The sequence below is a fragment of the Lygodium microphyllum genome, chromosome 20 (assembly GCF_053477565.2).
Source record: "Lygodium microphyllum isolate KBCC chromosome 20, Lygodium_microphyllum_v1.1.10, whole genome shotgun sequence".
NCBI classification, from domain to species: Eukaryota; Viridiplantae; Streptophyta; class Polypodiopsida; order Schizaeales; family Lygodiaceae; genus Lygodium; species Lygodium microphyllum.
Window position 1 is genome coordinate 59,475,773 of NC_141154.1, and position 27,860 is coordinate 59,503,632.

The window sequence follows — 27,860 nt, forward strand, 5'->3', positions numbered from 1 at the left end:
TGACATTGCATTTGCGGTAGGAGTAGTTAGCAGATACATGGCATATCTTGGCAAAAAGCATTGGAAAGCAGTGAAGGGTATCATGAGATACCTTAAGGGCACAAAGGATTTGTGTATCTGCTTTGGTAAGCAGAAGTCATCTGTTGTTGGTTTCATGGATGCAGGCTATACTGGCCATCCTAATTGCAGGAAGTCTACTTCAGGATATGTGTTTATATTCACAGGAGGTGCAATCTCTTGGATATCTAGGCTACAAAAGTGTGTTGCACTGTCTACTACAGAGACAGAATATGTGGCTACCACAGAGGTATGCAAAGAGGCTTTATGGCTTTCACGTAGGTTCCTATCCTCCACTGTGACAGTCAGAGTGCATCATGCTAGCACGGAATCCTATCTTTCATGCAAAGGCAAAGCACATACAAGTGAAATATCACTTCATCAGGTATGTACTTGACAACAAAGACATTGAGCTTGTCAAGGTACATACAGATGATAATCCTGCAAACCTTCTCACAAAAGGTGTCCCAGCTGTGAGCGGTTTGCTTATTGTTGCCGCCAGACGATGGGGGTTAGATAGTATATGTGTCTTTTAGCTTTGTACAAACATACACTTAGCTGATTCTTTCCTCTACCTTCAGGCACGTTGCCTTTAGGTGGGAGGTTGTTGGGAATAAAGGCTTACCGTGCCTTTCACCGTGTTCGGGTATGAACGCACCCTTACACTTTGTACTTTATGTATATTCAAAACCTAAAATGTGGTACATTCGTCATTGTACCGAATACCCATTGTGTTGTGCTCACTCTCTCACTCTACTGCTCTCAACTCTCTCCACCTTCACTCTCAACTCAGCTCACACACAGACTCCTCGTCTACATCAGGTTGTCGATGAAGATGGTTTAGAGGAGCCAAGAGGAAAGTGTATCTCAGTGACGAGGGACAGAAGGGTAGATGGCCACACATGTGGCACCATAGAGAGATCTATACTATGCGGTTCGAGAGAGTTTCTATGAAACCCTAATTTGGGAGGGTCCATCCACATCTATAAATAGACACGCTGTCCCCATTCAATCTTCATCCCTTCTATGTAGGTTTTTCACATTCACATGAAGATCTTCGCCGTCAACCTTTCTTTATGTGGCTCTTCAACCTTTGTGATCGCTGCTGCCACCACTCCGTCTGCTACTCCAGCCCTTGGTAACTGCCCAGGCAATTTCAGCCTTCCCTGACATCCTCGTGCATCTCCACTGCTGTCACCATGCATCCAACTCCTTTAAGTGATCTTTGTTTTGGTTTTCTACACCCACCGACACACTCTAATTGGTGGTTACAGCACTCGGGATTCGTCTTTGGTGGATGTCACACTCGGACACTCAAGGCTTTGCCCTTGAGTATTCTATACACTCTTACATTCATTTATTGCATTGATTCATTCACTTCAGAATTCTCCTTCTCTCTCTGTTTGTGTTGCGCATTTGAGTTTTGCATTTTGCGTTTTGCATTAGGGTTTGAGTTTTGCACGTCACAATCTATGTCTTTGTGTTTCTTTTGTGGTCATACACTCTATGTTTCCTCAGTGCAAACCCTAGTAGTTTCTTTACATGCTATCAGAGTTGGTGCTCTTGTGAAGAGTATCATATAGATAGTTTGGATTGCTAGGATTTGTGTGAGGCACACGAATGATCTGTAGCTGAATCACAATGTCTCAGCCATCTTCTTGTTGGGACCCCATGATGTCTTATTTGGCTTCTCCGTCACTCGAGGCTCTAAGGAGGCATTATGGACTCAGTAAGGAAGATGACACCCCACCTTCACCTTCTTTGTTTTCTCCTATTCCATATTTCAGTCTCATGATAGAGAAGGATTTTGAAGAGTACTTGTGCATCACATACAGTCCAACTTCCACCCCTCCTACCAGCTTTGCTACCCCATCTAGACCAGTTGATGATGTTGGCCACGTCTCCGATCATAAAAGATATACGACATTTGGAATGATTAGTGACCCATTTTCTTTATCTTAGCAAGGCCTAGTATCATGTTCGTGCAACCCTTTGAGTTGTATGAATCAAGACCCTCTCCTATTTTCCCTAGTATCATGTAAACTTAAATAGAGGGGGCTCTGAAAGCACGTATCCTTCATTAGGTATCTCCACATCTTGTGATTCATTAGAGCATGTAAGCCACTCTTCTCAAATCCTTCCCACCCACCCACCTCTTTTAGTCCACACCTCGATTTCCTTCTTTCTTCATTCCAAAGAAACAAAACCCATCTGCCAACAACTCCCTAAGAAAAATAGGTTTTATACACATTGCTAGTGGTCGGGCGATATGGACGGGGAGTGTTGTACCAAGGCCCTGGATCTTCCACCTAGAAAACCACAACAGAGTGCTGCGACTACCTCCACTCCAACTGGCTAGTCTAGTGGGACTATGCCTCCTGCTGTCGCACCATTTACTCCATCTATCCTAGTGGTTGGTAGACATATGATTTGTACAACCTCAACAGAGTATATCTTTCACTACTCTTGAAGGATTAGCTAATTGGTGTGCTACTATCAATGCCATCGCACTTTATGTATCCACTTCACATTCACCTCCATCTAGGACTATCTCACCATCTCGTCGAGCATTTCATTGGCAAAGCCTTGTTAGTGGGCGCATGTGATGGTGGCCACATCCTTAGATTCGTTCCATCCTCGCACTCTTAGATCTTTAGGCTATTGAGTCAAGCCCATAGGATTTTGTCCTCAGATTTTCATTCTTAAGCCTTCTATTGCATTTACTCATACACATTTACACATTTGCATCATTGCATTGTTCATTTCGTTAGCTTTTTGGTTCACTTTTGTTGTGTTTTCCCAAGCATCTCACTATTGACCTTTGTACTTGCATATCTTCATCTCTTTTGCACGGTTTTATTTTCAATGTAGGGGCTATCATGTAGGTTTGCACTAGTCCCGCTTGGGTTGGAGGCTTTAGACGCGTGCCATTCCATTCATGGAGACTTGGGATGCATCTCTCTTGATACTATCATGGTGGTGACTTCTACCTTGTTCTTTTGGTTGGGATGCTTCCTCGCATCATGGTTCTCGGCACCACATGAAGACCAACATCCGGCTCCTCTTCCTCCTTCAGCATCGACATCCATGGCTAAGAGAAGGTTGCAACTTTTCTTGGTATTCTAGAGGTTTCGGCACTTGTCTTTCACATCAACCTTTCCCCCTATTGTACCTTCTCTTTTGCATTGCATGATTTAATCATCTTTGTAAAGGGCACTTGGACAAGTGAACGATGTCCCCACGACGAACACTGACCAAGTGGCACTTGTTGCACAATCATTCTTAGCATGTACCATACTTTGCATCTCACTGTGTAGAGTATCCCTCAAGGGATCTAGACCTATCTCCACCAAAGCTTCTTACACCACACCACTGCTCCATCACCCCTTCCCTCGTCATTGACACCCTTAAGCAGATGGATAGCTTATCTATTTTGTGATGGGTTGGACCTAACCATCCCATCTTATTCTCTTGTATCATACCGTTGCTTAATTGAGCACCAACCATCTCTCCAAACACCTTTATATTTATTTATTTTAAAAAAAAACAAAACAAAAACCACACAGTTCATTATGGTTTCATCTACCCTTGCAAGACTTGGTAGGCCACTAGTGGGCAGCCGACGAGCATCCTTTGTCCAATGCCTTGTCCTCTCTGGGGTGACTGCTTGGACTCCCTTGGTAAGGTATCCATCGTCTCTATAGTCTTGATAGGCCACTAGTTAGCCACCATGCACCCTTTGTCCGATGCCCTCGCTCCTTTGGGGTGGGACATCTTGGGTAAACTTAGGTTGGTCTTCCTTTCTAGCCCTCTTTTGGGCATGAGAAGGGGTGTTGAGCTAAGAAATGAATTCCATGCTTGTTAGCCTCTTAAACAACCCAAAACATGATTTTTTAATGAAAAATGCAAAATCGATGTGCGATTCAAGAGAGTTTTTGTGAAACCCTAATTTGGGAGGGTCCATCCACATCTATAAATAGACAAGCTGCCATCATTCAGCCTTCATCCCTTCTATGCAAAATTTTCATGTTCACGTGAATATCTTTGGCATCAACCTTTCACCACATGGTTGTCTAGCCTTTGTGACTGTTGCTACCACTCTGCCTGCTACTCCAACACTTGGCGACTACCCTTCCAGCTATCGCTTATTGGCTGGCGCTTCTTCAACTGTTGTGTTTGACAGCCATCGCCAATCCCAATCAATATCTCTTCTGCTATGTTTGGTAGTTTCAGCCATCACCAGCATCCTCGTGCATCTCCACTGATGTCGCTAAACATCCTACTACTTTCAATGATGTGCGTTTTGGCCTTCTACACCCACTGACACACTCTGAGATCTGTCTTTGGTAGATGTCACTTGGACACTTGTTGCTCTGCCCTTGAGCATTCTGTACACTCTTTCATTACATTTACTGCATTGATTCATTTACTTCAGAGTTCTTCTCTCTTTGTTTGTGTTAGCGCTTTTGAGTTTTGCATTTTGTGTTTTGTGTTTAGGGTTTGAATTTTGAACTTCACTATCTATGTCTTTGCATTTCTATCGTGGTCGTACAACCTATGTTTCCTTAGTGCAAATGCTAGCAGTTTCTTCCCATGGGAATCTTGAAATTCAAACACCTAGTAGTAGACCATAAGTCACATTCACAAGGGCTATGGATCTGCTTGATGAAGCACCAGAAACCTGGCTCCAAGTCATTGCCAAGTAAGCCAGGTGACCAATAGAGGTAGAGTTGAGGACACCGCCGGGGCAAATTTGAACCAAACTGAAATCCCTGTGCATGTGTGACTAATAATATAGGTAGGCTATTCCAACTTAACAAGATGGGAGGGAGGGATGGAAAGACTAGTGTGAGTATGTGAAGAAGCAGAGCGGCGTGCCTCCCATCTTGGTCCACAATGATTGGAGTGGCTATAGGATGTCCCTCTTTGTCCACGATGATCCCTTCTCCCACGGAATCAGATCCCAGATTTTCTTCGACTTGAAGATGAATGGAAATCCCTCAAAGCCTGAACTGATGGACTCATAAGAGAGGGCTTTTAGGAGTGTTTTAAGAGTAACAAACTGAAACATCACAAGTTAGTGAAGTTAGCTCATGCAACCCCTAGTCTCACGAGTGCTCTAGGACCATGTGAGGAGAGCACCTTAGGTCTTGCAAAGAAAATACAAAACATATACAAACTCGACTAAAATAGCTCAAAGAGAGACTCACAAAACACAAAACCAGAAAATTGTAGAATGAAGAAATAACTCGATCAACTAAACGAAATACTATACGTTCAAAGAGCAGAGGAAACCCAAAATCATTCTCTCTCTAGGAGCAGGCTGAGTGGAGGTAAGTTTATCAAGACAACCTCCGGATAATCTTGAAGCAGCACGACCACTAAACCTCAGATATCGGAGAATGCCAGCATAGCTAGAGAGGAAAAAATTTTGCAGTCCTCAAAGACTGAACAGCAACAAACCCAACTTCTGGAGGAGAAAATGCAGCTGGCTGGGAACTCCGGGAAGCAGGAAGCAGCAAGACCTGATGGAAACCCTGCCAGCACACTATCTGGATCATACCATTTAAATGCCGGACAGATGGCTGAAAACAGGTCACCTGAGCTGGACAAGGTCATAGCAGTAGGGTGGCACCTAGTGTCACAACTCTATAGAAACAAAATTTGTATCCTTTTTCACTAATTTGTCTATATAATGATTTATTAAAAATTTGTTTCCTTTGCACTAATTAGATATAAAGAAAAGTGCATTGGAGTTGGCCACTGATGAGTGGTCACAGGTTATGGTGGACCCACGCGGTGGGTTAGAGAAAAGATAGTTCACACTTCCACCTATATGGCCCGATTGGGCGCCTGTGACCAAAACTCACGCATATCAGGGTTAGACTCGCACACAGAAAGGATTGATGCCTTGAAGTGTGGGCTAGATCCGCCAGAACAAACAGTTACAATCAACAAGATGGCATGATCATGAAATGCTTGTACAATGTGCATGTGTGGGCTGAAAGCTTGAACTGCACATTTCTTTGCATAGGAAAGTCACATGAAGATTCTGATACCGTTTTTGCGATGTACATGGAAAAAGCTTTCATATGACACCCATATTGGGGGGTCCCTAAATTTTAAGAGCCTCGAATTAGCCTAAAAATGCTAGTCCTAAAAAATAGGGATGTCATTCTAAAAATAGTAAATTCTGTACTCTGACTGTGCTTACTAAATTTCTATTCTTGACAGTATTCAACCCAAAAAGGAAGGCCATAGAGAAGAGACAAGTGTCAAGACACTTGTCACACAAGTTTCCAAGTGTCCCACCACTTGTCACATCTCATGACATGTGGCTAGACACTTGTCTTGTGCTACTCCACTTTCCCCTTTTGTACTAGCTCTTCCCCCTCCTATAAATAAAAGCTCGTTTTTCTTCATTCAGCATCATTTTTCTTTGCTGTAAACTCATGTACAGCACCCACAAATAGCCAGAAACTGGCCCCATCCATCCCCATCATCATCCCCCACTTCTCCATTATCAAATTCCTCCATATTCCCTCTTCTATCACTGCTGTTTTACAGGACAGCAAGCCTGTAAATTCATTACAGCACCTCCTTCTCGAGCTCTTTCTTCCATTTTAGCAACAAGAAGCAAGCCCTATCCATGTACTCCTGATCAACGATGGAGAAAGGCTGATTTCCCCTTTTTCTTCTCTCATACTATAAAGAAATCGGTTCTTATCATTGCATAATAGATAATGCATGTGTGTTTGTACATCTTTGCATGATCTTGTGAGAGTGAGAATTACTTCTCCTCACTCTCAGGTTGATTGTAACTGAGCTCTTCCCTAAGGGACTTGGGTTGAGCAGAAATACATTCCTTCGAGGGTTTTGCCCATCTTCAGCCCTCAATCTTGTCTCCATTACTTTTACATTTTCATGGCTGTAATTTTGTGAGTAATTTTCATTTTCAGCTTTAAGTGTTCATTCTCTTTTATATTAAATCTCGAAAACAAGCGAATATCATAATTGTTAAGCATACTACGTTGTTCAGGGCGTTTACACCTAGGCAGCAGTAGGGTGGTAGCAGGCATAGTTGCCAGAAGTTTCGGAAATGGAAAAACATAAACATGTTTCAAAGTAAACGAAAAGGAGTTTCAGCCTTGGTCTGAGATGGCAAGCTGTAAAACAGGGAAACAAAAACCTGAAAAATAAAAACATAAATATAAATATACATGTTGATATACATATAAATGTAAAGATGTGTGTGCGTGTGTAGTAGTATATTGTACAAGGTACTGCTATAGACTTTACATAAGTAGATTCTTATTTTGCCAAGCATACCCATTACACTTACTATTTTGTGGCTACTAGTTGCTAGCACGCTGCAGGAGTAGAGAGTTAGTGCAACTTTTATAGTCATGCAAATCTTATACGTGACATGCATGCAATAAAGGTAGAAATTGAAGGCTATAAATGAAAGCTGAAACTAAAATACATTCCCTATTGGCCAAAAAGGGAAACATAGGTTGGTAAAGTTCAAGGCTCTCCTCCCCTTGTAACCTCAAAAAAAAAAATCATTTTCTAAAAACCTCCCAAAAAAAAGGCGACCCCAAAATGTGTTTCAATTTTGAAATGTTTTGGCATTTCTGCACAACAACTAAAGAAAGAGGGTGGTAGGATGTACAAAGTGGCTCGACAAATTCCTATTAATAGATAAATGAGCCAATCCACTGTCTAGGGTGGTACCTAGACTCCCTTGAGGTGGTGCCCATACATTTTTTATGCTAAATGGTCAGGCACTGGATGGCTAGGCATCCGAAATCCCTGACAATACAACAATGCCTTGAAAACATACAAATGTGCCCAGCCCATCATGCATGTATGGACTCACACATAAATTGGGAATCTTGCTAACACCCTCTCTTAAATCATGGGTGATTTGATATTGTACAATGATACAATGATAATGACTCATCATAGTCCATACAACATAGAATCACCAGAGTAGAAACATGGATACCCAAGTAGTGGGTGATCAAGGCACCACCAATGTACCTCGGAGAGAACCTTATGTTGATGTCGATTGTACTAACTCCTGAAAATAGAGAAGAATCAAAGCATGTCTCTGTGTCCATCATCAATGTCTTGTAGTAGCATACAAGACCATCCTACCAAAAATGCCTTTGAACATATGTGACCATGGATTCCCCGCTGTCTTTGGCTAGACCACCAAAGTGTCCCCTCATGTGAGCACAAGACTATGAGCCAACCCTACTCTTTGCCAAATAGCAGCCCATCATGAGCCTAGATGTCAATCCTAACTCCAAGTTTTAAACTTGCCAAACTCCGGTTGATGTATCAAGGATGTCCCTCTCTAGAACCTGTATGCATATATAGATGAGGCTTGGCTGCTCCATCTCACGATCCTCTCACACTCCCTCTCTAGCACTGAAGAGTCACAAGGAATGACACTATCACTTGTACTAGAAGGCAATAAAGAAAGGGGCAATCAAGCCCTTCCCTTGATCCAAACAAGCAAATTCCTTCCACGCCTTCGAGTTCTCCTGTGTCGGAAGATTGACGTCAGAGTCAGAGGAAAAGGATGACTCATTAGAGAAGTTTGCATCTCGCTTCTTCTTCTTCTCTTTTTTCTTTTGTGAGGCTACTAACTCCTTGCAATCCTTTTGGAAACGGCCCTTCTTGCCACAATGATAATATTGGGCCTTTGATTTCGTCTCCCTATCACCCCTCTCAAAGGTGGTAAAGGCTTCACTAGAATCTCCATAATGAGACGGAAGCCTCCCCTTTAAATGCAAAGATGCTTTATGCCTAAGTAGCATTTAGGACATGTGCGTGAAGCTCATAGAACTAGGTGTAGTTGATGTCTACGCCCACAAGCATTTGCCTCTCCATCGAACTCTTGAGGGAGCTTGTAGAGTACCGTTGCCACAAGATGTGCCTCTAGAAGGGCAAACTGCATATGTCGAAAAGCTAGTTTGTGCAACATGGAGTAAAAATGACTGAATGTTCTTCGAAGGGTCATTGCTGCACGCATGGTGGAAGATGCCTCGTACAACATCTGAAGCTTTGGCCATACTTCAAAAGATGTCTTGCAAGAGGTAACCACTAGTCAAACCTCTTTTAAAATACATCAAAGAAGAGCAGAATGGGCACGACATCATCTGAATCCCATGTGAACACAGTTCCCTCATGGTTGTCCTCATCATATCTTCGACAAGTGGAAAAGGACTTTGAGAATAATGAATATCTTCACAAACAATGTACCAGATTTGCTTCTGCACAAACCAAACTTTCATCATAGCACTCCATATAAGATAGTCAAGTCCATGTAGCTTATCATTTGTAGAAGTGCACAAAGGAGCCATATGGAGACAATAAGAAGAGAAGATAGAGAATAAAAGGTATTTAGAGAGAGAATACATCCAAACCAACAACAAAGACTTGACAAAATGAGAGTTCACATTCAACGTAACCAAAACATCTGATTAGAAACAAAGGACAAGTGTTGTAAAATGAGGAAAACCCAGTCAAAAATTGTCAGAAACAGCAAAAGCAGCCTAGAGGAACCACTGCCTGGCTAGAGTTAGGGGGGCAAAAAATCAAAAAATGCATGTTGATGGAGCAATTAATGCGGTGAACTGACGATTGCAGGCTGTAATACTGGCGCAGGCTGAAAACACAGGGGCCTAGGCTGAAAATGCACACAACAGTTGACCTCTAACAAGCTGAAAATGAGCAGCAACAGGTCGCCTAATCAGCAAAGGGAGGAAAGACCTGTAATCAGCAGAAAAACCAGCAGCAAGAACCTAGATCCTGTGGTTTGATACCATGTTAGAAGTGGTGTGGCAATGAAAGCACAGACAAGTGCTGAAATAAACTGTTGAACACAAGACAAAAGAGAAAGAAAACAAAAGAACACTGCAAAAGAAGAGAACTCAAAGATGCACTCAAGAAATGGAATCCATATACCAAACACAAGACAGTTGCGTACAACAGTGAGTCACTAGCTACGTAAGCACTCACATTGGCTCGTCTCTCCAATGGGGGGTGAAGAATGATGATGACCATATGTGTGGAGGAGGAGGGGGAGCCCAATAAATCGGCCCATAATAAGCCATAACCAGCAGCTGGTCAGCCAGCATTTAATGCTGGTCGACTGGCATAAAATGCCAAAAGCCACATGAAATGACCACTATAAAATGCCCAAAAACATACAGATGCGCCCAGCCCATCAGGTATGCACAGACTCACACATGAGCTGACAATCTTGCTAACAATTCATTCTCAGTTTCTTGTGTTCATGTGTTCTTTCTTTGTAGCAATGTTCATGCTTTCTCTTTCATGCTTCTGATCATCTGCACATTCTCAGAAAAGCAAGGTGCTCACATTTGTTTCTGTGGGATCCTTCAAAACCAGGAACCTGTAATGCAAGCAAATCTTCCCCTGTATTAACTCTATTTCAAGGCCACGATTTCTCATATTCTCAAATGTGTCTGAAAATACTTGTAGGTGCGTATTGGCCAATCTATAAGGGAAAAGCTAGCCATGCGATAATTCATCAAAAGCAGAGAGTTGGCATGCCAACTTCTGGTTAAAAGCATGTTCTGACAAACATTCAGATGCTAGCAGGAAACCTACAAATTATGAAATGAGCTTACAGTGCCATATCCATCGTCCCCAAACATGCATACAGGCCAAAACATACACTGCCCTCTTAAAATCATTAGTGAAGTACATGCTTCCATCATCTTTCGCTCTATACAAGAATCCCTATAACGGGGTCTGTGTTTTGCAACAGTATGGACCATACTGACAGAAGGATCTGGTCCAAAATACTATTTTACTTGCTATCTCCTTCAACTGTCTTAATCAGTATGTGAATCTGTGAATATAATAGAACAAAGGTTCATACATCTTACCTTTTCAACTTCTCCTAGAACTCTGATAAGTAGTCCATAGACACTGGAAAGAGCTTTTGTGGATGTCATTTGTAACACACTAGCTTCGTTACTCAAGTCCAACACCATCACACATATGCAAGCTGCTAGGGACATCTCCAAAACTTGTTGTGTCTTAACTGCAAATAAAAAGAGAACATTGATTAATTAACACCTGCAGGGAAGTTAAAAGGACTAAGGGAATGATAAGCATTACATGTTGTAAATCAAGAACAAGTACTACTGATGAGAGAAATGCCTGACCCTAGCAGACAACTACTCTATTTTGGGAAAAGAGGTGAATAATTCTACTTATGCCACTGAGCTGGGAGCCCATTGACTCCCACACAGAGAAGTTAGGGACTAGATGCTTGAGCTAGTATAAACATGAAGGGAAAATATCCATAAGAGAAATCTATAAAACACTTAGGGGGCTCCAAGAGCTGGTTATTGATTGACACCAAAATGCCCAAGGAAGTATACACTGAACTCCAGTACAACAATCTGGGGTTAGTGTGTGCACAGAAGATCCATATGTACTCTACAGACATGTCAGTATGAACCTAGGAACCCACTGAAAGTCACCAGCTGGGGACCAACCAAAACACAGGGAATTGACACAAAATCTAAGATTTATGCCAATTAACTTTTCTGCCCTTGCTAAGCAGAGGACTTCAAAGACAGACTTAAAAGCCCAAAGATCTCAAGGATCCTTGTCATGAGATGGAATGCGTGTATCACTAATTTACAACTTGACTACTTTTCGTTTTTGGTGAAACAATATGAAAAATTTATATAAAGTTTCAAGAGGAATGCAAGAGGTGTTATGTTGAGTGCCAAAAAAAAGAGTGAAACAATGTGAATAAATTATATTGAGGTTCTGTGATTGGAGATGTCTACCTGCTGCATCAGTGTTATAACACCAACTATGAAATGTCATAAAATGTAACCCTTCACAAGCAACCCAAGGTTTATAGCAAGGGTCAAAAAGATTTGATCAATGCTTCTCCTGGTAGATGCCAAAAAAAATGGTACAGTGCATCTAACAAAATTATAAGCAATGCATCGGATCTTCTTTAAGACAAATGGCCCTATTTATGGCCAATGATGAGCAAAACGGTGATCATATAAAAAGTGATAATAACAAGGATGCTTCTCAAAAATGAATTTGGCAGCCAATCCAGGGCATATAAATTTATCAATTGCCATGTATGCACCACTGCAAATAAATGGCATATGATGTACAAGATACAGAGAAATTATTTTGCATTATGTATTTCATATGCAGCTAACTGTGCTCCCGGTCTTTCAAGGAGCATAAGAAGTGTGGATTGACTGGACAGGATGGGAGCATTCTGCTGACTATTATATACTCTGTGCAGGCACTGGCAATTTTCCAAGGGTCACTGCATCGGCTATGCACAATTAACAGCCATGAAGAGAAAATGGCAGGTACTTACTATATAGCTGTGAGCTGAAATCTATGAATTTAGATTCCTCATGCATCATAAACATCAGCCATGATAGCTGATATATCAAGCAAATTAAGCAGATAGATCTATGTCTAATGCAGCAGAAGTAAAGTGAGACATTTCATAATGTTAATCAATCAATTCTGCATTCACATATACAATAACAAATAGAAGTCCTAATTTTAAAAAAGTTTGGTTTTAAACTTCACACCTACTGTATTATGTATGTGCAAAGGGGAGCTTTTGTACCCATTTTTCCAAGAAAAGGGATTCTATTAATACATATCTCTGCCTAAAAACAAGCAAACCTATTTTCAAGTTATGAGCTTGCAGGCTGTCTAATACTTGGGCTGTATCCCAAACCAGCCTGGGGGCCTGCAGTAAGCTTTTCTAGCCCTTCAGCTTTTTAAACTAGTAAAAGGGTCCTTCTGCAGAAAAGGCTAAAGCTATTCATTTCACTGTGAAATCAATCAATGCTGGCAAAGATTGGATAGATGATAAATGCTAACTGCAATGCACTTTTATGAGTTCACATATATGATACAAACAGAGCTCCTAATTTCCAGATAGATCTGGATAAATTTTCTTAGATGTGCCTGCAGTGTTTAAATTTTTACTAATGTATTATGTGCTTGCAGAGGGTAGCTCCTCTTTCCGAAGCAAAGAGATTCTGTTAGTAAACACCTTTGCCTTAAAACAAATAAACATACTCCCATGTTATGATCTTGTGGGAGGATGTCTAATACATAGGCTGTATTAAAAACCAATCTGGAGGCTTGTGGGCTGCTTTTGTAGCCCTTAACATTTTTGAACTAACAAGAGCTTCCTTTTGCAGAAGAAATTAGAGATATTGAGATCATAACATTACCAGCCCAATCAGGAAGAACTGATATCAGGTGAATGAAATCTGAAGGTGTGTCAACGTTCTCAAGCCTGTTTTCCTGCATTGTTAAGTACAACACAGTACAACCTTCAGAAGACTTTCATATGCCATTTATTCATGACCTAGCCTTCAAGAAGCCAAAAGCAGCCTAGATAGTTTTAAAGCTTAAAAATTCTTTTTTCATTCAAACATCAGGGTATTCACTCTAGCAACACTATTGAATTAGATGCAAAGTTCAAGATAGAATATGTACAGTTGAATAAGAAGCTCATAAAAACTTGCCTTTTGTAGTAAGTTCAAAATGATGTCAAATGCTTTAAGTATCATGGGGGACGGACCTTGATTTTCTTGAATTGACACCACCAGGAAATCTATGATCTGTATAAAGGCGAACAAAAAAATGTGGCATAACAGTAACCCCCATCCCCACCACCATGGATTGTCACTGAATAAAGCTACATATTCCATAATAAGACTTAATTCAACACTTTGTTTGAAAGATCGTAATTACTCATTGCTGTAATCTCAAAACTCAATATTCCATGTATGCCTCCTTTTGAAATACAAGATATTATTAAGTGTATACTCAGGTGCACACATCATCATAACATATTATAGGTGTTCAAAAATGGAGGGCACTATGTCTAACAGCCAGCACATAACAATTTGCTGTCCAAGAACATTAAAGACCAGGAACACATGTAAATTGTGTACACCATTACAACCCTTTTTTGATTTTCCAGGAAGAAAGAAATTCTATTAACAAACACCTAAGTCAATATGGAACAAGGTCAAAACAAGCCATGTATTGGACAGCCATCATGAAGCAAAGAACAAAATAGTCACTAAGCTAGCTGCTCACAAACAAGAGTCTAATCATGCTAGCTGCTAACTGTTGGGTTTGACTCATGCCTATACTCACAAAGGAGTGTTGGTGATCCTCAGTACGACATTGGGGCACTTTTTACTCTTCTTATGAGAGGTTTTCTCCCCCAGATTTATTTCCTTTTATTTTATGTGCCTCTGCTACGTGTTTTGCACCTTTTGGGTGTGAACACACTCTTACAACCCTAAGGTTTAAGGGTTGTACTTTGTACTTGCATCTTACACTCTTGAGATTAATTGCATTGGGTGTTGTGCTATAACACTCACACACTCTCTTCACTGTCAACTATACTCTTAGATGAGCTTCAATCTCTATACATCCTCTTACATCTCAAATTTGGTATCAAAGCTCGCTCTCAGTTCAGCCAAGTCCGTGGCTACCATCTCCAGCAGAGCCATCACCTCTCAGTTGTACGTCAGCTCGAAGATCCAGGCGCCACCCAACACCACTTGGCCTAACCTTGTCCGCCTCCAACACTCACCCTGTGTGGCTGCCCAAGCTGAGCACAATTGTCAATGCCCGCTTGGCTTGGCCTCACATCTCTTGTTGTCTACTCCCTGCACCTACTCTTTGCACTGCTTCTAGCAGCACTCGACACCTAGAGAGCCATCCGCCTAGTCTTGAGAGCCAGCAATAAAGGCGCCTTGTCCCTGCACCAGATTCCGCGAGCTCCCTACGCGCCACCTAAGCAAGCAACGCTTTTGCCTACAGCGCTTCCACCTCCAGTGCCCCTACTCCTATCTGCTCTAGCACGTGTTGCCAGTTCCCTACGTGGTGGCAGCAACACCCGCTACTTGGAACGCCACCCTCCCGGTCCAGTGCGCGGGCCCGTCTCCCTCCAGCTTGAGCTCTAGCTGCGAAAATGAGGGTAAAAGAAAATTTTTTAAAAAAATTTAATCCAGATCTCATTCATTGGAAGGGGCTTGTGCTTGGGCAAGATCTCTCTGCTTTTGCAACATCTTTCTTAGCCATTTCCCAAGAGATTAGCAACACAAAAGACATGGGACACACGGGATGCTCACACTTTGCTGCTGATTGCATTGGTAGTTCAGTGGTCCATCATTTCACACATTCTATCTGCAGCTTCTTCACAAGAAACATGGCTGACCTTAGAGCATATGTTTGCTGGAAAGAATAAGATACGTCTCTTTCTTGAAGAAAGAGCTTGAGACTGTAAAGATGGATGAGGGTGATTTTATGTAGGATCATCTAAATAAAATTCAGGACTTGGAGGAGTAGCTTATAAATGTAGATGAGTATTACTTAGATATACAAGTGATATCTACTACCTTGAATTTATTGCCGCCCTCGTATTTGGCCTTTCATACGGCCTTGAACCTCAACATGAGAATTTCCCCACAACCACTTACTTTGCTTCAGTTGGTCAGTTTGCTCTTAGGGAAAGAGCAGACAAGAAAGAACAGTGGTGTGGATGTTATAGCCTCTGAGCACGCTTTTATGGCAAGGCAAAAGGGCAGGGGCAGCCAAGCTAAAAATGCTCCACAGAGCTCTAGGGCATCAGGTGCTTCGTAGAGTAGCAAGAAACAGAGGGGCACGATAGCCAAGAAGGACAAGTGCCACTATTGCAAGAAGCCAAGACACGACATCACAGAATGTAGAAAGCGCATAGCCAAGGAGGAGTCAAGGATGTATGTTTCTGATGCACCTTCTACTGCTATTGAGTCTACGTCTTTTGTTGTAGACCGGGACTATTGGTTTTACACATGCATTTAAGACTCTTCTTGGGATAATAGAGCATTTAGCTCTACTAAGAATGCAAGCATGTGGTTTTTGGTGCTTCTAGGCATATCACATCCCACAGGGATTTGTTTTCGTTCGTTATTGCAACCCCTATTGGCAAGTCTGTATAGTGTGCGAACAATGCATCATACCCTGTTAGAGGCATTGGGGAGATTGTGTTGACAGCCATTGATGGCTCTATTCTCCGCTTGCGAGATGCCCTATTTGTGCCAAGCAAAAAGAATAACTTGTTGTCTATTTCCTCTTTGACAAGGTGTGGTTTGCAAGCCACCTTTGATGATGACAGATGTATGGTCAGAGATAAGGAACACTTGTTGTCTATTTCCTCTTTGACAAGGTGTGGTTTGCAAGCCACCTTTGATGATGACAGATGTATGGTCAGAGATAAGGAGCACATGACTTTGGTTTTGATTGGCACTTTATGCCATGGGTTATATGAGGTGGATGCTTTTTCAGTTGATCAGTCCGTTTATCTAGCGTCTACTCTCACTCCTACTATGTCATCGACAGAGTTATGGCATGCTCGCATGGGGCATGTAAACTATGGTAGCTTGATGCTTGTGCAACATACATAGATGATTGATAGTTTACCTCTTTTGGAGAGACCTCCTAAGCATTTATACGAGAGATGCACTTTGGAGAAAATGCATCGTTTTTCATTTCCTCGTGATATTGTTTTTAGAGCAATTGCCAAATTGCAGATTGTGCACTCAGATGTATGTGGACCTTGTTGAGAAACCCTTCACCCGCAGTTTGCGTTTTTGCGTTTTGCGTTTAGGGTTTGCAGCCCCCAAAAGGGGCGCCATCTTAGACTGACTGTGCCTATTTATAGGCTACTATCTCATTCATTCACTACGGCTAATTCATTCAGTCCGTCACCTCTTCTCTCCAGCCTCTCCACTACCCTCACACCCCTTCAGGAGGACATTGTGGTTCGTGATTCGTGGCTATCTTCATCATCTTCCTTGTGCTACAACACCCTTGTTTCCTTGTATCACATTCACTCCATGATTCAGATCTTCATCATTCCATTCATCAAAGTTTCTTCTCTCTTCTCTTCTCTTCTCCATGTTTGCTGAGTTCACTCCGTGTTCCTCCCCGCAAACCCTACTGTCTCACTGGTACGTCATCTTTTGACATGCTATCAGAGCTGGATCTGCTCAAACAGTGGCAAAGATCCTCCACTCTAGTGAGGGCAAAGATGGGTGGCGGGTTCGGCATCCACTTCTCTTCTTCCGCTACATCAAAATCTCGTTTTTGCAGATTTAAGGTGTTTCAGCTTGTTGCCCACACCCCCTTCGAGGAGCACAACAGCCGAAGCTGTCCATTGCTGTCTCCATCAGTTAGTGCCTGATTTCCAGCTTTTTTCGCGCAGTTTGGAGCTGACTCCAGCCAAGCAATTGCTGTTCTTGTGCAGACCTTCTGCCGTACTACTTTCCACGTCATCACAGTCCTACTGCCTACGTTTTTACTATCTCTCTCCTACTACTATTTTTTCTTGCGTTTTTAGTCTTTCTCTCTCCTGCGGGTTGTCCTGCCTGTGTTTTTAGTCTTTTTCTCACCTGCGTTTTTCTATTGGTTGCATCCTCCTCCCACTGGCAGCTCACATCTAGCCCTTCCATTGCCCTCCCACCCCTCGAGGCGGACATTGCGGTTTGTGCTTCACACTGCCCTCACACCCCTTGAGACGGACATTGCGGTTCATGGTTCAGGGTGGCTGACCTCTTCCTTCTTCAGCAAGGCACACTGGTATCCATGGCTTCTTTACCAATAGATGACCAGACTCCTGGGTGCTCCTACTGTGGCATCACCGGACACACCACCAATGCTTGCCGACTTCGACCCTTGCTCCCCACCCCCTCGCAATATGTGTCTTCCACCAGGCACTCCTTGTGCCACCTCTTCTTTCTGGGCCACCGAGATCGTTCTGCATCGGCTATCAAAGTACTATGCTCAAGGCAATAAGACGCATCCGATGCGCACTAAGTCCTTTTGAGCACATGGAGGATCGATTGGTGCTACGAACTCGTGGAGATCGTCGCAATGTCAGGGGCAGTCTTCTCCCACTTATTTTCCGGTACAGTGGCTTCCATGACCTACGGATCTGCAGTCCGCTCCATCGAGAGACAATGATTGTTTGATAGTGTCTCCTCGTCAGTCCGCTCCTTCGAGAGACAGTGGCTGCTCGACTCCTTCCTCTTCTTCGGCTACCCAGTCCGCTCCACTGAGAGGCAGCGACTGTTGCCCACCTCTTTTACTCATTCTGATCCCCATCCTTCCCCACCCTCGACTACTTAAGTTCGAGAGGCTACCTTTGGGAGCTCTTCGGCACCCCAAATACCTTCTTCCGTACGCCCCCGGCGGCACTTCCTTCGTCATCAAACATTTCAAAGTCCGTGATCCATGAGTTTTTGGATTCCCTATCTACTTCAGAGGGGGATTCAGAGAGGGATGTTATTTCTTTGTCCTCAAAGGGGGCATCTATTTCTTCGACTTCAGCGGGGGCATCTACTTCTTCCACTTTAGCAGGGGCCTCTCACACGGAGCTAGTGGCTTCTCTCTCGAGGTTGAGTTTCGGGTTCTCCAATTTACTCTATCTACTGTTTTTTACTGCAGGTTCCCTTTTCGGTGGAAATCTTGGTTCTTACGGATCCTTTACATCTTCTTCCTCCTCTTCTCTTCTTGCCTTGGTCACTTGGTCAGCATGGAGCCACCTCCTGAGATCAAGTATGGGCATATCCTTATGGTTCTCGGCACCACACAAAGTCCGACATTTCCTATGCATTGCATGTTTTCATCATTTTTGTACTAGGACGCTTAGGCAAGTGAACAATTTCCCCACGAGAGACAGTGTCCAAGTGGCACCTGCTGCATGAGCATTCTTCAGCACGTAGCATTGCATCTCCACCTCACTCTTCTCTTATTTCCCTTTTTGGGCCTGAGAGGGGGTGTTGAGAAACCCTTCACCCGCAGTTTTCGTTTTTGCGTTTTGCGTTTAGGGTTTGCAGCCCCAAAAAGGGGCACCATCCTAGACTGACATGTGCCTATTTATAGGCCACTCTCTCATTCATTCACTACGGTTGATTCATTCAGTCCGTCACCTCTTCTCTCTCCACTGCCCTCACACCCCTTCAGGAGGACATTGCGGTTCGTGATTCGTGGCTGTCTTCATCATCTTCCTTGTGCTACGGCACCCTTGTTCCCTTGTATCACATTCACTCCATGATTCAGATTTCATCATTCCATTCATCAAAGTTTCTTCTCTCTTCTCTTCTCTTCTCCATGTTTGCCAAGTTCACTCCGTGTTTCTCCCCGCAAACCCTATTGTCTCACTGGTACGTCATCTTTTGACAGCCCTATGCAGACAAAGTCATTGGGTGGCTATTACTATTCTATCACCTTCATTGATTACTTGTTTTGCTGGGTCTACTCTTTGGTGAAAAAGTCAGAAGTGTATGATGCATTTTTGGCTTCTGTAGCACTTCCTGAAAATCAATCTGGTTGTAGGGTTAAGACTCTCTGTTTGGATCGAGGGGATGAATACATGTGTTCTATGCTGAAATCTTTTTTGAAGCAAAAAGGCATTGTCCATCCGTACACTATTGCTTATACTACACAGTAGAATGGGGTTGCAGAGAGAAAAAGTTGGTCACTCTTGGAGATGGCTAGATGTATGCTTAAATCAAAGAGCTTGCCACATAGTTTTTAGATAGAAGCAGTTATGTGTGCTTGCTATGACTTGAATAGGTGCCCCACCAAGGCATTAAACAATGTCATACCTTTTGAGACTTGGAACAGTCGGAAACCTTCAGTTGGACATTTTCCAGGGTGCTCTCTGGCCAAATGGAATATTCCTGGTAACCTTACTACATTGTTTCAAATAGTAAGACTGACTGCTTCTTCATTTTAAGGAGAAGCCAGATGAAATTGATATTTTTCTTTTGTACTATGATGACCAAAATGCCAATATTCTAGTAGAACTGTTGTAGTTTAGACTTGAGGCAATGCCAGATCAGTGAGATGTATGTCCAAAATACACCATATTAAAGACAGACAGATAGAACTCCTAAAGTTTCTTGGCTAGACCCAGCCCAGTGAGTTGCATATCAATTAACACACTTAACAAAGATATACAGCTACAAGACTCAATGGCAAAGGATTTTAGAAAAAGAAAATTTGATGTGCTAACTAATCATACAATACCTTCTTATGGCCCCCAAATGATACAAGAGCCTTGCATCCTTCTTTTTCCAAAGTGACTTGACAAAGAGCAGGAAGAAGAAGCTGCACAACCATGGAAGAACTGCAGTAAACTTTTAAATGAATCAGTTAGAAAAGCAAGGAAGCTTGGAGAAAGCTTAACTCATAGAGGGCACCTAAAGAGAGAGATTTTGGTGTACTTGCAATTTCACACCTTTCTACAGAATCTGATGTAATACCAAACAGATACTGAAGCAAAGACAGAAATTGAGCTCTGAGTTTCTTCTGGGAGGGAGGTGCGTCCGTCAAATATCTTCCAAACCAGAAGTAATTTATTCAGAACTATGTCATGCAAGACACATTTGCATCAAAGAAAGTAATCAGTGATAACAAAATTGCACCTCAGGTCTAGATGATAATTTTGAAACAACTTTGTTTGATTGCCCACCTGCCAATCATCCGAGCCGATGCCAAAAACTCATCTCCTTTTGTCAAATTCTTCTTCTGTCAATTCCAAAAGTACACATCTTTGTGAAGCTATATTGGGCTTCTCTGCAAGCAAAGCCTTGCTATTTAAGTTAGCAAGTGACTGCTATGTCAAAATTACCTTTGCTTCCTGTAAAAAATCAATCACAGTACTCATGGTCTCATTCAAGACAGAAATCGTTCGCTTCAGAGTTAAGTCACATAGTCTTGTCTCATCTGTATGCAAAAATGCAAGAGCGAAAACTGAACTTTGATTCTTGCAGCTGTCCCTCTCATCAAATTCATTCTTACACAATCTGCACAAATCAGAAGAAAGGCCTATCTACCCGTTTCTTCAACAATCACATCCATGACAGTTTCCAGTAAGGCATAACAAGTAGCCAAATTATGCTGCCTCCTCCTTGATTCCTCTGATTTGACCAGAGATGCATATTCTGGATTAAACCGAAATCGTGCAATTTCATTCAAAAGGACCACTGTTTCAATCCGCAAGTTTTCAACCAGAAGAATGAAAAACCTGTCATATTAATACAGTAATGAGATTACATGCAGCATCACCCAAATGCACAGCAAAACATGTAGTTTTAGATTCAGAACTATCTCATGTATCAGAAGCATAGTTCTAGGTGAAAACCTCACAGCAGAAAACATCTCTATCCAATGCATAAGATCCAAACAACCTTTTCAAGATTGGGCATCCCAATAGATGCACCTAATACTTGTGCTACATTTCCTCTGTTAGATGCTTAAACAACCCCAATGTCCCATGACAGCTGGAATTGATTGTAAGTTCAGGCTGCCATGTAAAAGACTGTCCAGGAGAGGATCTAGAACTTCTCTTCTTGCCAGCATAAAAAGATAATTGAAAAAAAGATTCTTTTACAGCATCGTTTTTTGTTCCCACACGCAGACAACTCATAAATTTGCAGCCCTAGTTCAACCCCTTGTATACCTCTATTTCCTTCTCTGGAGAAAAAAAGTCTACTAATAACACCTTGGAAAAAAATCCCCATGTAAAACACAAAGTATAAAGATCCCTATAAAAAGCAGCTGAGTACATAAATACAACAGTTGTGTAAATAACCAATCCAGTGGAATACAATGCCCGACCATATGTGAAGCTAGGTGACAGGTGTCAGAATCCCGAGTCCTAAAAAAGGTCTCTCTCTTTCTGACCATCTCAAAACCACCCTGCAGCGTCTCCCATCTCCATCAATAATCTGTCTAGATCCTCAAAAGAATCCTTGCCATGGAGACATCTTAGAGGTCTATAGCGTGGCTATACCTCACACGCCAATTGCACCAAGCGATAATACTAGCAATCAACTCCCAACTCTGTACAATGTCCTTGGACACACTACACAATGACAAGAAAGAAGTGGCCCCCCTAAAAGTGTGCTAATATCTGCATGTTAGGCCTCTACATCTAACCCAAGCTATGGCCCCCCGAGTCACAGCCATCGTATTTGTTATACCGTGAAGGACCATCAAAGACCATCTAGAGGGCTCTCACCCACACCTCCTTAGCCATGCAACAATCCCATACTTAGTGCCTCTGCATTTCCCCTAGCTCACCACATCTCACAAATGTCAAAATATGACTACTGTGAAGGCAAACTAGAGAGATAGTAGGGTTTGCAAGGAGAGACATGGCGTGTGTATGGCAAACACTAAGAGAGAAAGAGTCTCCAAAGTATTGTTGGAGATAGTAAATAATTGCATCTTTACAAATAATTTGGAATTATTAATATCTCTCCCAAATGTGATTTGAAGGCCATCCCATACCTCTTTTGTCCTTTTTGTAAGATCGAGGTGATGAAGAAGGTTGTCAAAGAGACTGAGCCCGATGATGGTGAGTGCGCTTTCATTCTTCTCTAGCCATTCTTAATAAAGCTATGCATTGCCTTGAATGTGCTCCAGCTCGTCAGTGGAGACGACTTTCCATATGCTTTCTCCCATAAGTATGAGCTAGATCTTTGTCTTCCAAATGGAAAAGCCAACGCCGGAGAATGTTTCACTCATGATGCCATATCTCAACATCCCAACGGTAGATGGCACGAGGACAGCTCAAATTGAGAAAGGATGAAATTTTGATGAAGGACTTTGAAGAAAGCAGGCTTAGATTTGAAAAACCCCAGCTTTTATTGGATAAATGACGCAAAATTTTCATAAAAATAAAGGGTCCCCAATTTCATGTGAGCTCCCCCTAACAAGCAAGTGTTTAAGCATTATTACCTAAGGTTTAATTAAAAATCTTATCTATTGTTTGAGAAACCAGAGGCTGAAACCTGATAATGAAATGAATGTGCGCAAGAAGAGTCGCCAAGATTAGTCATGGAGTGTGGTGCTAGGATTAGACACCTGAGATAGAACACAGCCAGGCGCACAGGCCAAACATGAGCAAGTTCACTGGCACGAGCAAGGTGACTATGGCGAGCGCAAGGCAAGTATGTGTTTTTCTTTTTTAAGTACATAATGACTGGTGGGAGCAAGGCACGTGTCGAGTAGCAGCAGTCAACTGATACGTCTAAGTGATTATGACCTCTGCAACAATTGACAGTTGTGACAATGACAGGCAAGGACAAAGACGTGAGGATGACAACCATGGTCAAACCCTTCTTCCCTTCCTTCTTCTTCTTCAATTGCACAAGCAATCATACTAGACTTCACAGCAGTAGCATCCGTTCACACGTACAAATCTTAATGCTCTGATGCCACAATTGGGTGGAGCTGATGTATGCCCCTTGCAGGCTATGGAGGATGAAGCTCCATGAGAGAGGGAGGAGAGCTCTTGCAAAAACACAAGAAGCTAAATAGATTGATGTGATCGCTTGTGATGGAAGTACAAGTGATGAGCCTAAATATATAGGCTAAGCTATCCACCTATACCTTTGACCCTTATTAAATGCTAAGTGGTGTAAAAGGTGTTCACACATAAACACGCACTTTTACACAATAATGTGTGTTCACACACAAGGATAAATAAATCTAAGAGTTCCCTCAGTGCAAACCCTAGCAACCACTCCATAGTTTTCTTCATATGGTATCAAAGCCGATGCTCTTAAAAAGAGTATCTTGCAAATATTGTGGAGACTACTTTTTGTGCGAGGCACATGAACAATTCGTAACCTAATCACAATGTCTCAGTCATCTTCTTCTCAGGACCCCATGATATCTTATCAAGCTTCTCCATCAGTGGAGGCCCTATGGAGGCATTATGAACTCGATGACGAAGACCACACCCCATCTTCACCTTTGCCTTCTTTGTTTTCTCCTATTCTAGATTTCACTCTCATGTCAGAGGAGTTGTTTCAAGAGTACTTGCCATCACGTATAGTTGAACTTCCACCCCCTCCTACCAACTTTGGTATCTCATCTAGACCGGTTGGTGAGGCTGGCCACCTCTCCGATCATGGAAGATATACGACATTTGGGACAACGGGCAGCCCATCTTTTTCATCTCAGACGGGCCTAGTGTCGGGTTTGTATAATCCCTTTGAGACATATGAATCAAAACCCTCTCCTATTTCCCCTTCTAGTGTGCAAGATCGGAATGATTTTCTCTATGTAAACTTCAGCAGAGGGGACTCTCAAAGAAAACATTGTTCATCAAGTATATCTACATCTTTTGTTTCATTTGAGCATGTAAGCCACTCTTCTCAAATCCCTCCCATCCCACCATCTTCTAGCCCCCACCTCAATTTCCTCTCTTCTTCATTCCAAAACATTGGATTACACTCCATATTTACATCCTCCACATTGGGAGTTAGAACCTCCGTTTCTGCTCCTAGCACATTCTCATTCTCTATTTGATGCTCACACTTCTCGCATGCATGGTGGACACTCTAGGACCTAGTCCCAAGTGCACTCCCTTCCCCCACCCTATCCAATCCATCCTTATTACACACCTTATCCGTCTCCTAGCACTACCACCCCTGTTGCCCATGCCTAGCAAGTCCATGCCCACCTTCATATCCACCATGCACACTTCTCGCATGCATGGTGGGCACTTTGGGATCCAATGCCAAGTGTACTCCCCTTCCCCACCCTATCCAACCTATCCTTATTACACACCTTAACCATCTCCTAGTTCTACCACTTTTGTTGCAATGGCTAAGAATGCCTTCACAAATAAGACTTGTTTTAATGGGTCAAATTTCACCACTTGGTCAAACTTCATGTAAGAAGTGTTTGAATCTCAAGGACTCTGGGACCTTATCGTTGGCCTAGAGCCTATGTTGAACCCTTCATTAGCTCACCTTGATCACATTCATTAGTGGAGAGCCCACAATGCCACCACCAATGTTGAGTTAATGTAAGGATTGCTACTTGAGTTCCACCCTCAGTTATAACATTTCCACTTCATATCTAATCGATGAAGTCATCTCATTGACTGCTATGTGTGACTCAACATATCAATCTCCATTTTCAGCTTCAGCAGTTTTCCATTAAGAAAGAGATGATCTAAAAGTCAAGTTGGCTGAATATCGACAATTACTCGCAGAGTTTGCCAACACTAACTCTTCAAAGTCAAACGTTGATTAGGTCCCACTCTTCTAGAACAAGTTGCCCGAAAAATACTTCCATTTTATCCTGCACATTATCTTACTACCTAGATTGCCGACCTTCTACAAGTTTCAGTGTTACGCAAGGCTGCATGACCAAGTCCACAAGAACCCCTCCACACATACTTATTCAGAGAGGGGACTGGTTGCATCTTCCTCGCAAGGTAAAACCAGCAGTGGTAGAAACTCGCAAGATGCAAAGACAAGTCACTCCTCTTCTTCAAACGGAACCAAAAAAAAAAAATCCATGTGGCAACAACTCCTTAAGAAAAATAGATTTTGTACGCATTGCTAGAGATCGTGCTATGTGGGAGTGTCGTACCAAGGCTCAGGGTCTTCCTCTTAAGAAATCTCAGCAGACCACTACAATTGCCTCCACTCCGCCTAGCCAATCCAATGGAGCTATGCCTCCCTTTGCTGCCCCATCTAGGCAACCACCATGCATCCTTTGTCCAATGCCTTGGCTACTATAGGGTGGGTCGCAAACAGCAAACCTACTTTGGCCTTCCTTTCTAGCCCTCTTTAGGGCTTGAGAGTGGGTGTTGAGCTTACATGCTGATTAGCCTCTTAAACAACCTCAAAACATTTTTTATTAATAAAAAACGCAAAAAACGACGCACAATTTGAGAGTTATTATGAAACCCTAATTTCAAATGATTCATCCACATCTATAAATAGACAGGCTGCCCCCATTCAGTCTTCATCCTTTTGTGCAGGTTTCTCACTCTACCGTGCAAATTTCAACCATCAGCCACCTACCATCTATTGTCCTACCATCACTGACTGCAATCCATCACTATCCAACCCTAGGCGGCTTGTTTTCAGTCATCGCCCTACTATTTGGAGGTCTCCACCTACTACATCATCATAGCACCTAATTAGCCTGTGTTTTCAGCATCTAGTGCCAGCAATAGGCTGTTGCCATCCCTCCCACCAAGCGACTACTACAGTAATTGCATTTTTTCTGTCCAATAGGCCACCTACATCAGCAAAAACCTCTCCTCTTGTCACCTAATAGTCCTCTACCTCAAGTGATCAATTTTCAACCTTCTCTAGTGGTACATTGCTGTGTTTACTAGATTTCAGCGTCCAACTACTATGTTTTGGTGACCAGCCTACTACCCTTCATTATTCAGCACTCTCATCTGCGACTTGTGGCTACAGTACTTGGAAGCCGTCTCTAGTGGACATCACTCTCCAACACTATTGCTCTACCCTTGGGCACTTTGTACACTTTTCATTCATTTACAGTTTTCATTCACTTCAAAGTTATGTTATTTCTATCTCCTTCTAATTGTGCTTGTTTGTGTGTTTGTGTGTTTGAGTTTTGAGTTTTGCTTTGAGAGTTTGAGTTTTGCACGTCTGTGTCAAAATTGACGTGTTTTCGTCACAGTTATACACTTTGTGTTTCCTCAATGCAAACCCTAACAGCCACTCCACAATTTTCTTCACAAAAGGTTGGTTACAGAAACACCTTGTATTATTTTCCTATGAGTCATTCTGGTGTGTGTTTTACCCTCTTAAGTGGGAGAGGTTTTTTCCTCGTGTGAACGCATTCTCATATATAGGTCTATATTACCTTAGGGTTGTACCTTGTACTTTCATTCTTGATATCCATTATAGTGAAAATATTTGTTACATGCTTCACACTTTCTACTCCATTTCGTGTCTATTGAGCCATGCACTCGATAACAATGGTATTAGAGCCATTCTGCCACTGGCCTCACTATCATAACTGCATTGATTCTACCACCAACTCCAATGCATGGATCCCCTCATGGCATTGTTACCCCCAACCGCCATCACTCCAACCACAGCCGCAGCATTTTCTGTTGCCCCCTCTCTCCCTGTGCAAGCTGCATGCAGTCTCTCTATGCAGCCTACACACAACCCTACACACAGCCTCTCTCATCCCTACCCACCATCTACTCAACTTTGCATACTATTTCTACACATTTGAAAAAAAATAACTTGGAAACTCTAATTTTTTAATTTGGGGGTTTTCTAAAATTTGTGCGATTTTCAATGTGTCTTACCCCTCTCTGCCATTTTGTATTGTGCAAAAAACTCAGAAAAACTAAAAGAGCAAAAACTCTAATTTTCTGAAAATAGGGGTTTTCAGAAAGTTATGCAATTTCCAATCTATCTTACCCATCTCATCCTAAATTGTAAGTAATTTTCAACCTCAGATGCCCAATGTTCAAAAATTTAGGGATTTTGGATCAACCTACCCAATTTCAGAAATTTCCTGAAATTTCTATCAAGAGATATGGGGCTTTTGCTGGATTTACCTTCCATTGCGTGGATGTTCATCGAATCTATGCAAACTCCATGCACACTTCATTTAACTCTGATTTCAACAAATTTCAGCTTTCTGCCCCGGCATTTTTACATGTAAATGCCTGAACAATATCTACATTGACATTTGAGTCAGTTGTAAGCTATTTCTCATCTCATTTTAATTTTTAGCCAATTTTTTCACACACAGGTGTTGGAATAGCAGCTCCCTTGTCCATTGGTGGACAAATTAGAGCAATTGCCTCAGCTACATTTGTGTAGTCAGCATGTGCAAAGATGGCATATAATCAAAATAAGTTGTTTGGG

General features: G+C 42.3%; 1 protein-coding gene across 2 annotated transcripts in view; it reads right to left on the minus strand.

Moving 5' to 3' along the window:
- Window positions 1-27,860, minus strand: part of LOC148018942 (neurochondrin family protein) — a 117,102-nt gene that overhangs the window by 35,308 nt on the left and 53,934 nt on the right. For both annotated transcript variants that reach the window (XM_087701428.1, XM_087701429.1), the window contains 8 exons: window positions 21,018-21,208; window positions 20,813-20,907; window positions 20,654-20,709; window positions 20,420-20,518; window positions 20,209-20,308; window positions 13,641-13,736; window positions 13,344-13,416; window positions 10,986-11,143 (listed from right to left, as the gene is read on the minus strand). In XM_087701428.1, the coding sequence (XP_087557554.1) occupies window positions 10,986-11,143; window positions 13,344-13,416; window positions 13,641-13,736; window positions 20,209-20,308; window positions 20,420-20,518; window positions 20,654-20,709; window positions 20,813-20,907; window positions 21,018-21,208 (868 nt within the window). The remainder of the gene's footprint in view (window positions 1-10,985; window positions 11,144-13,343; window positions 13,417-13,640; window positions 13,737-20,208; window positions 20,309-20,419; window positions 20,519-20,653; window positions 20,710-20,812; window positions 20,908-21,017; window positions 21,209-27,860) is intronic.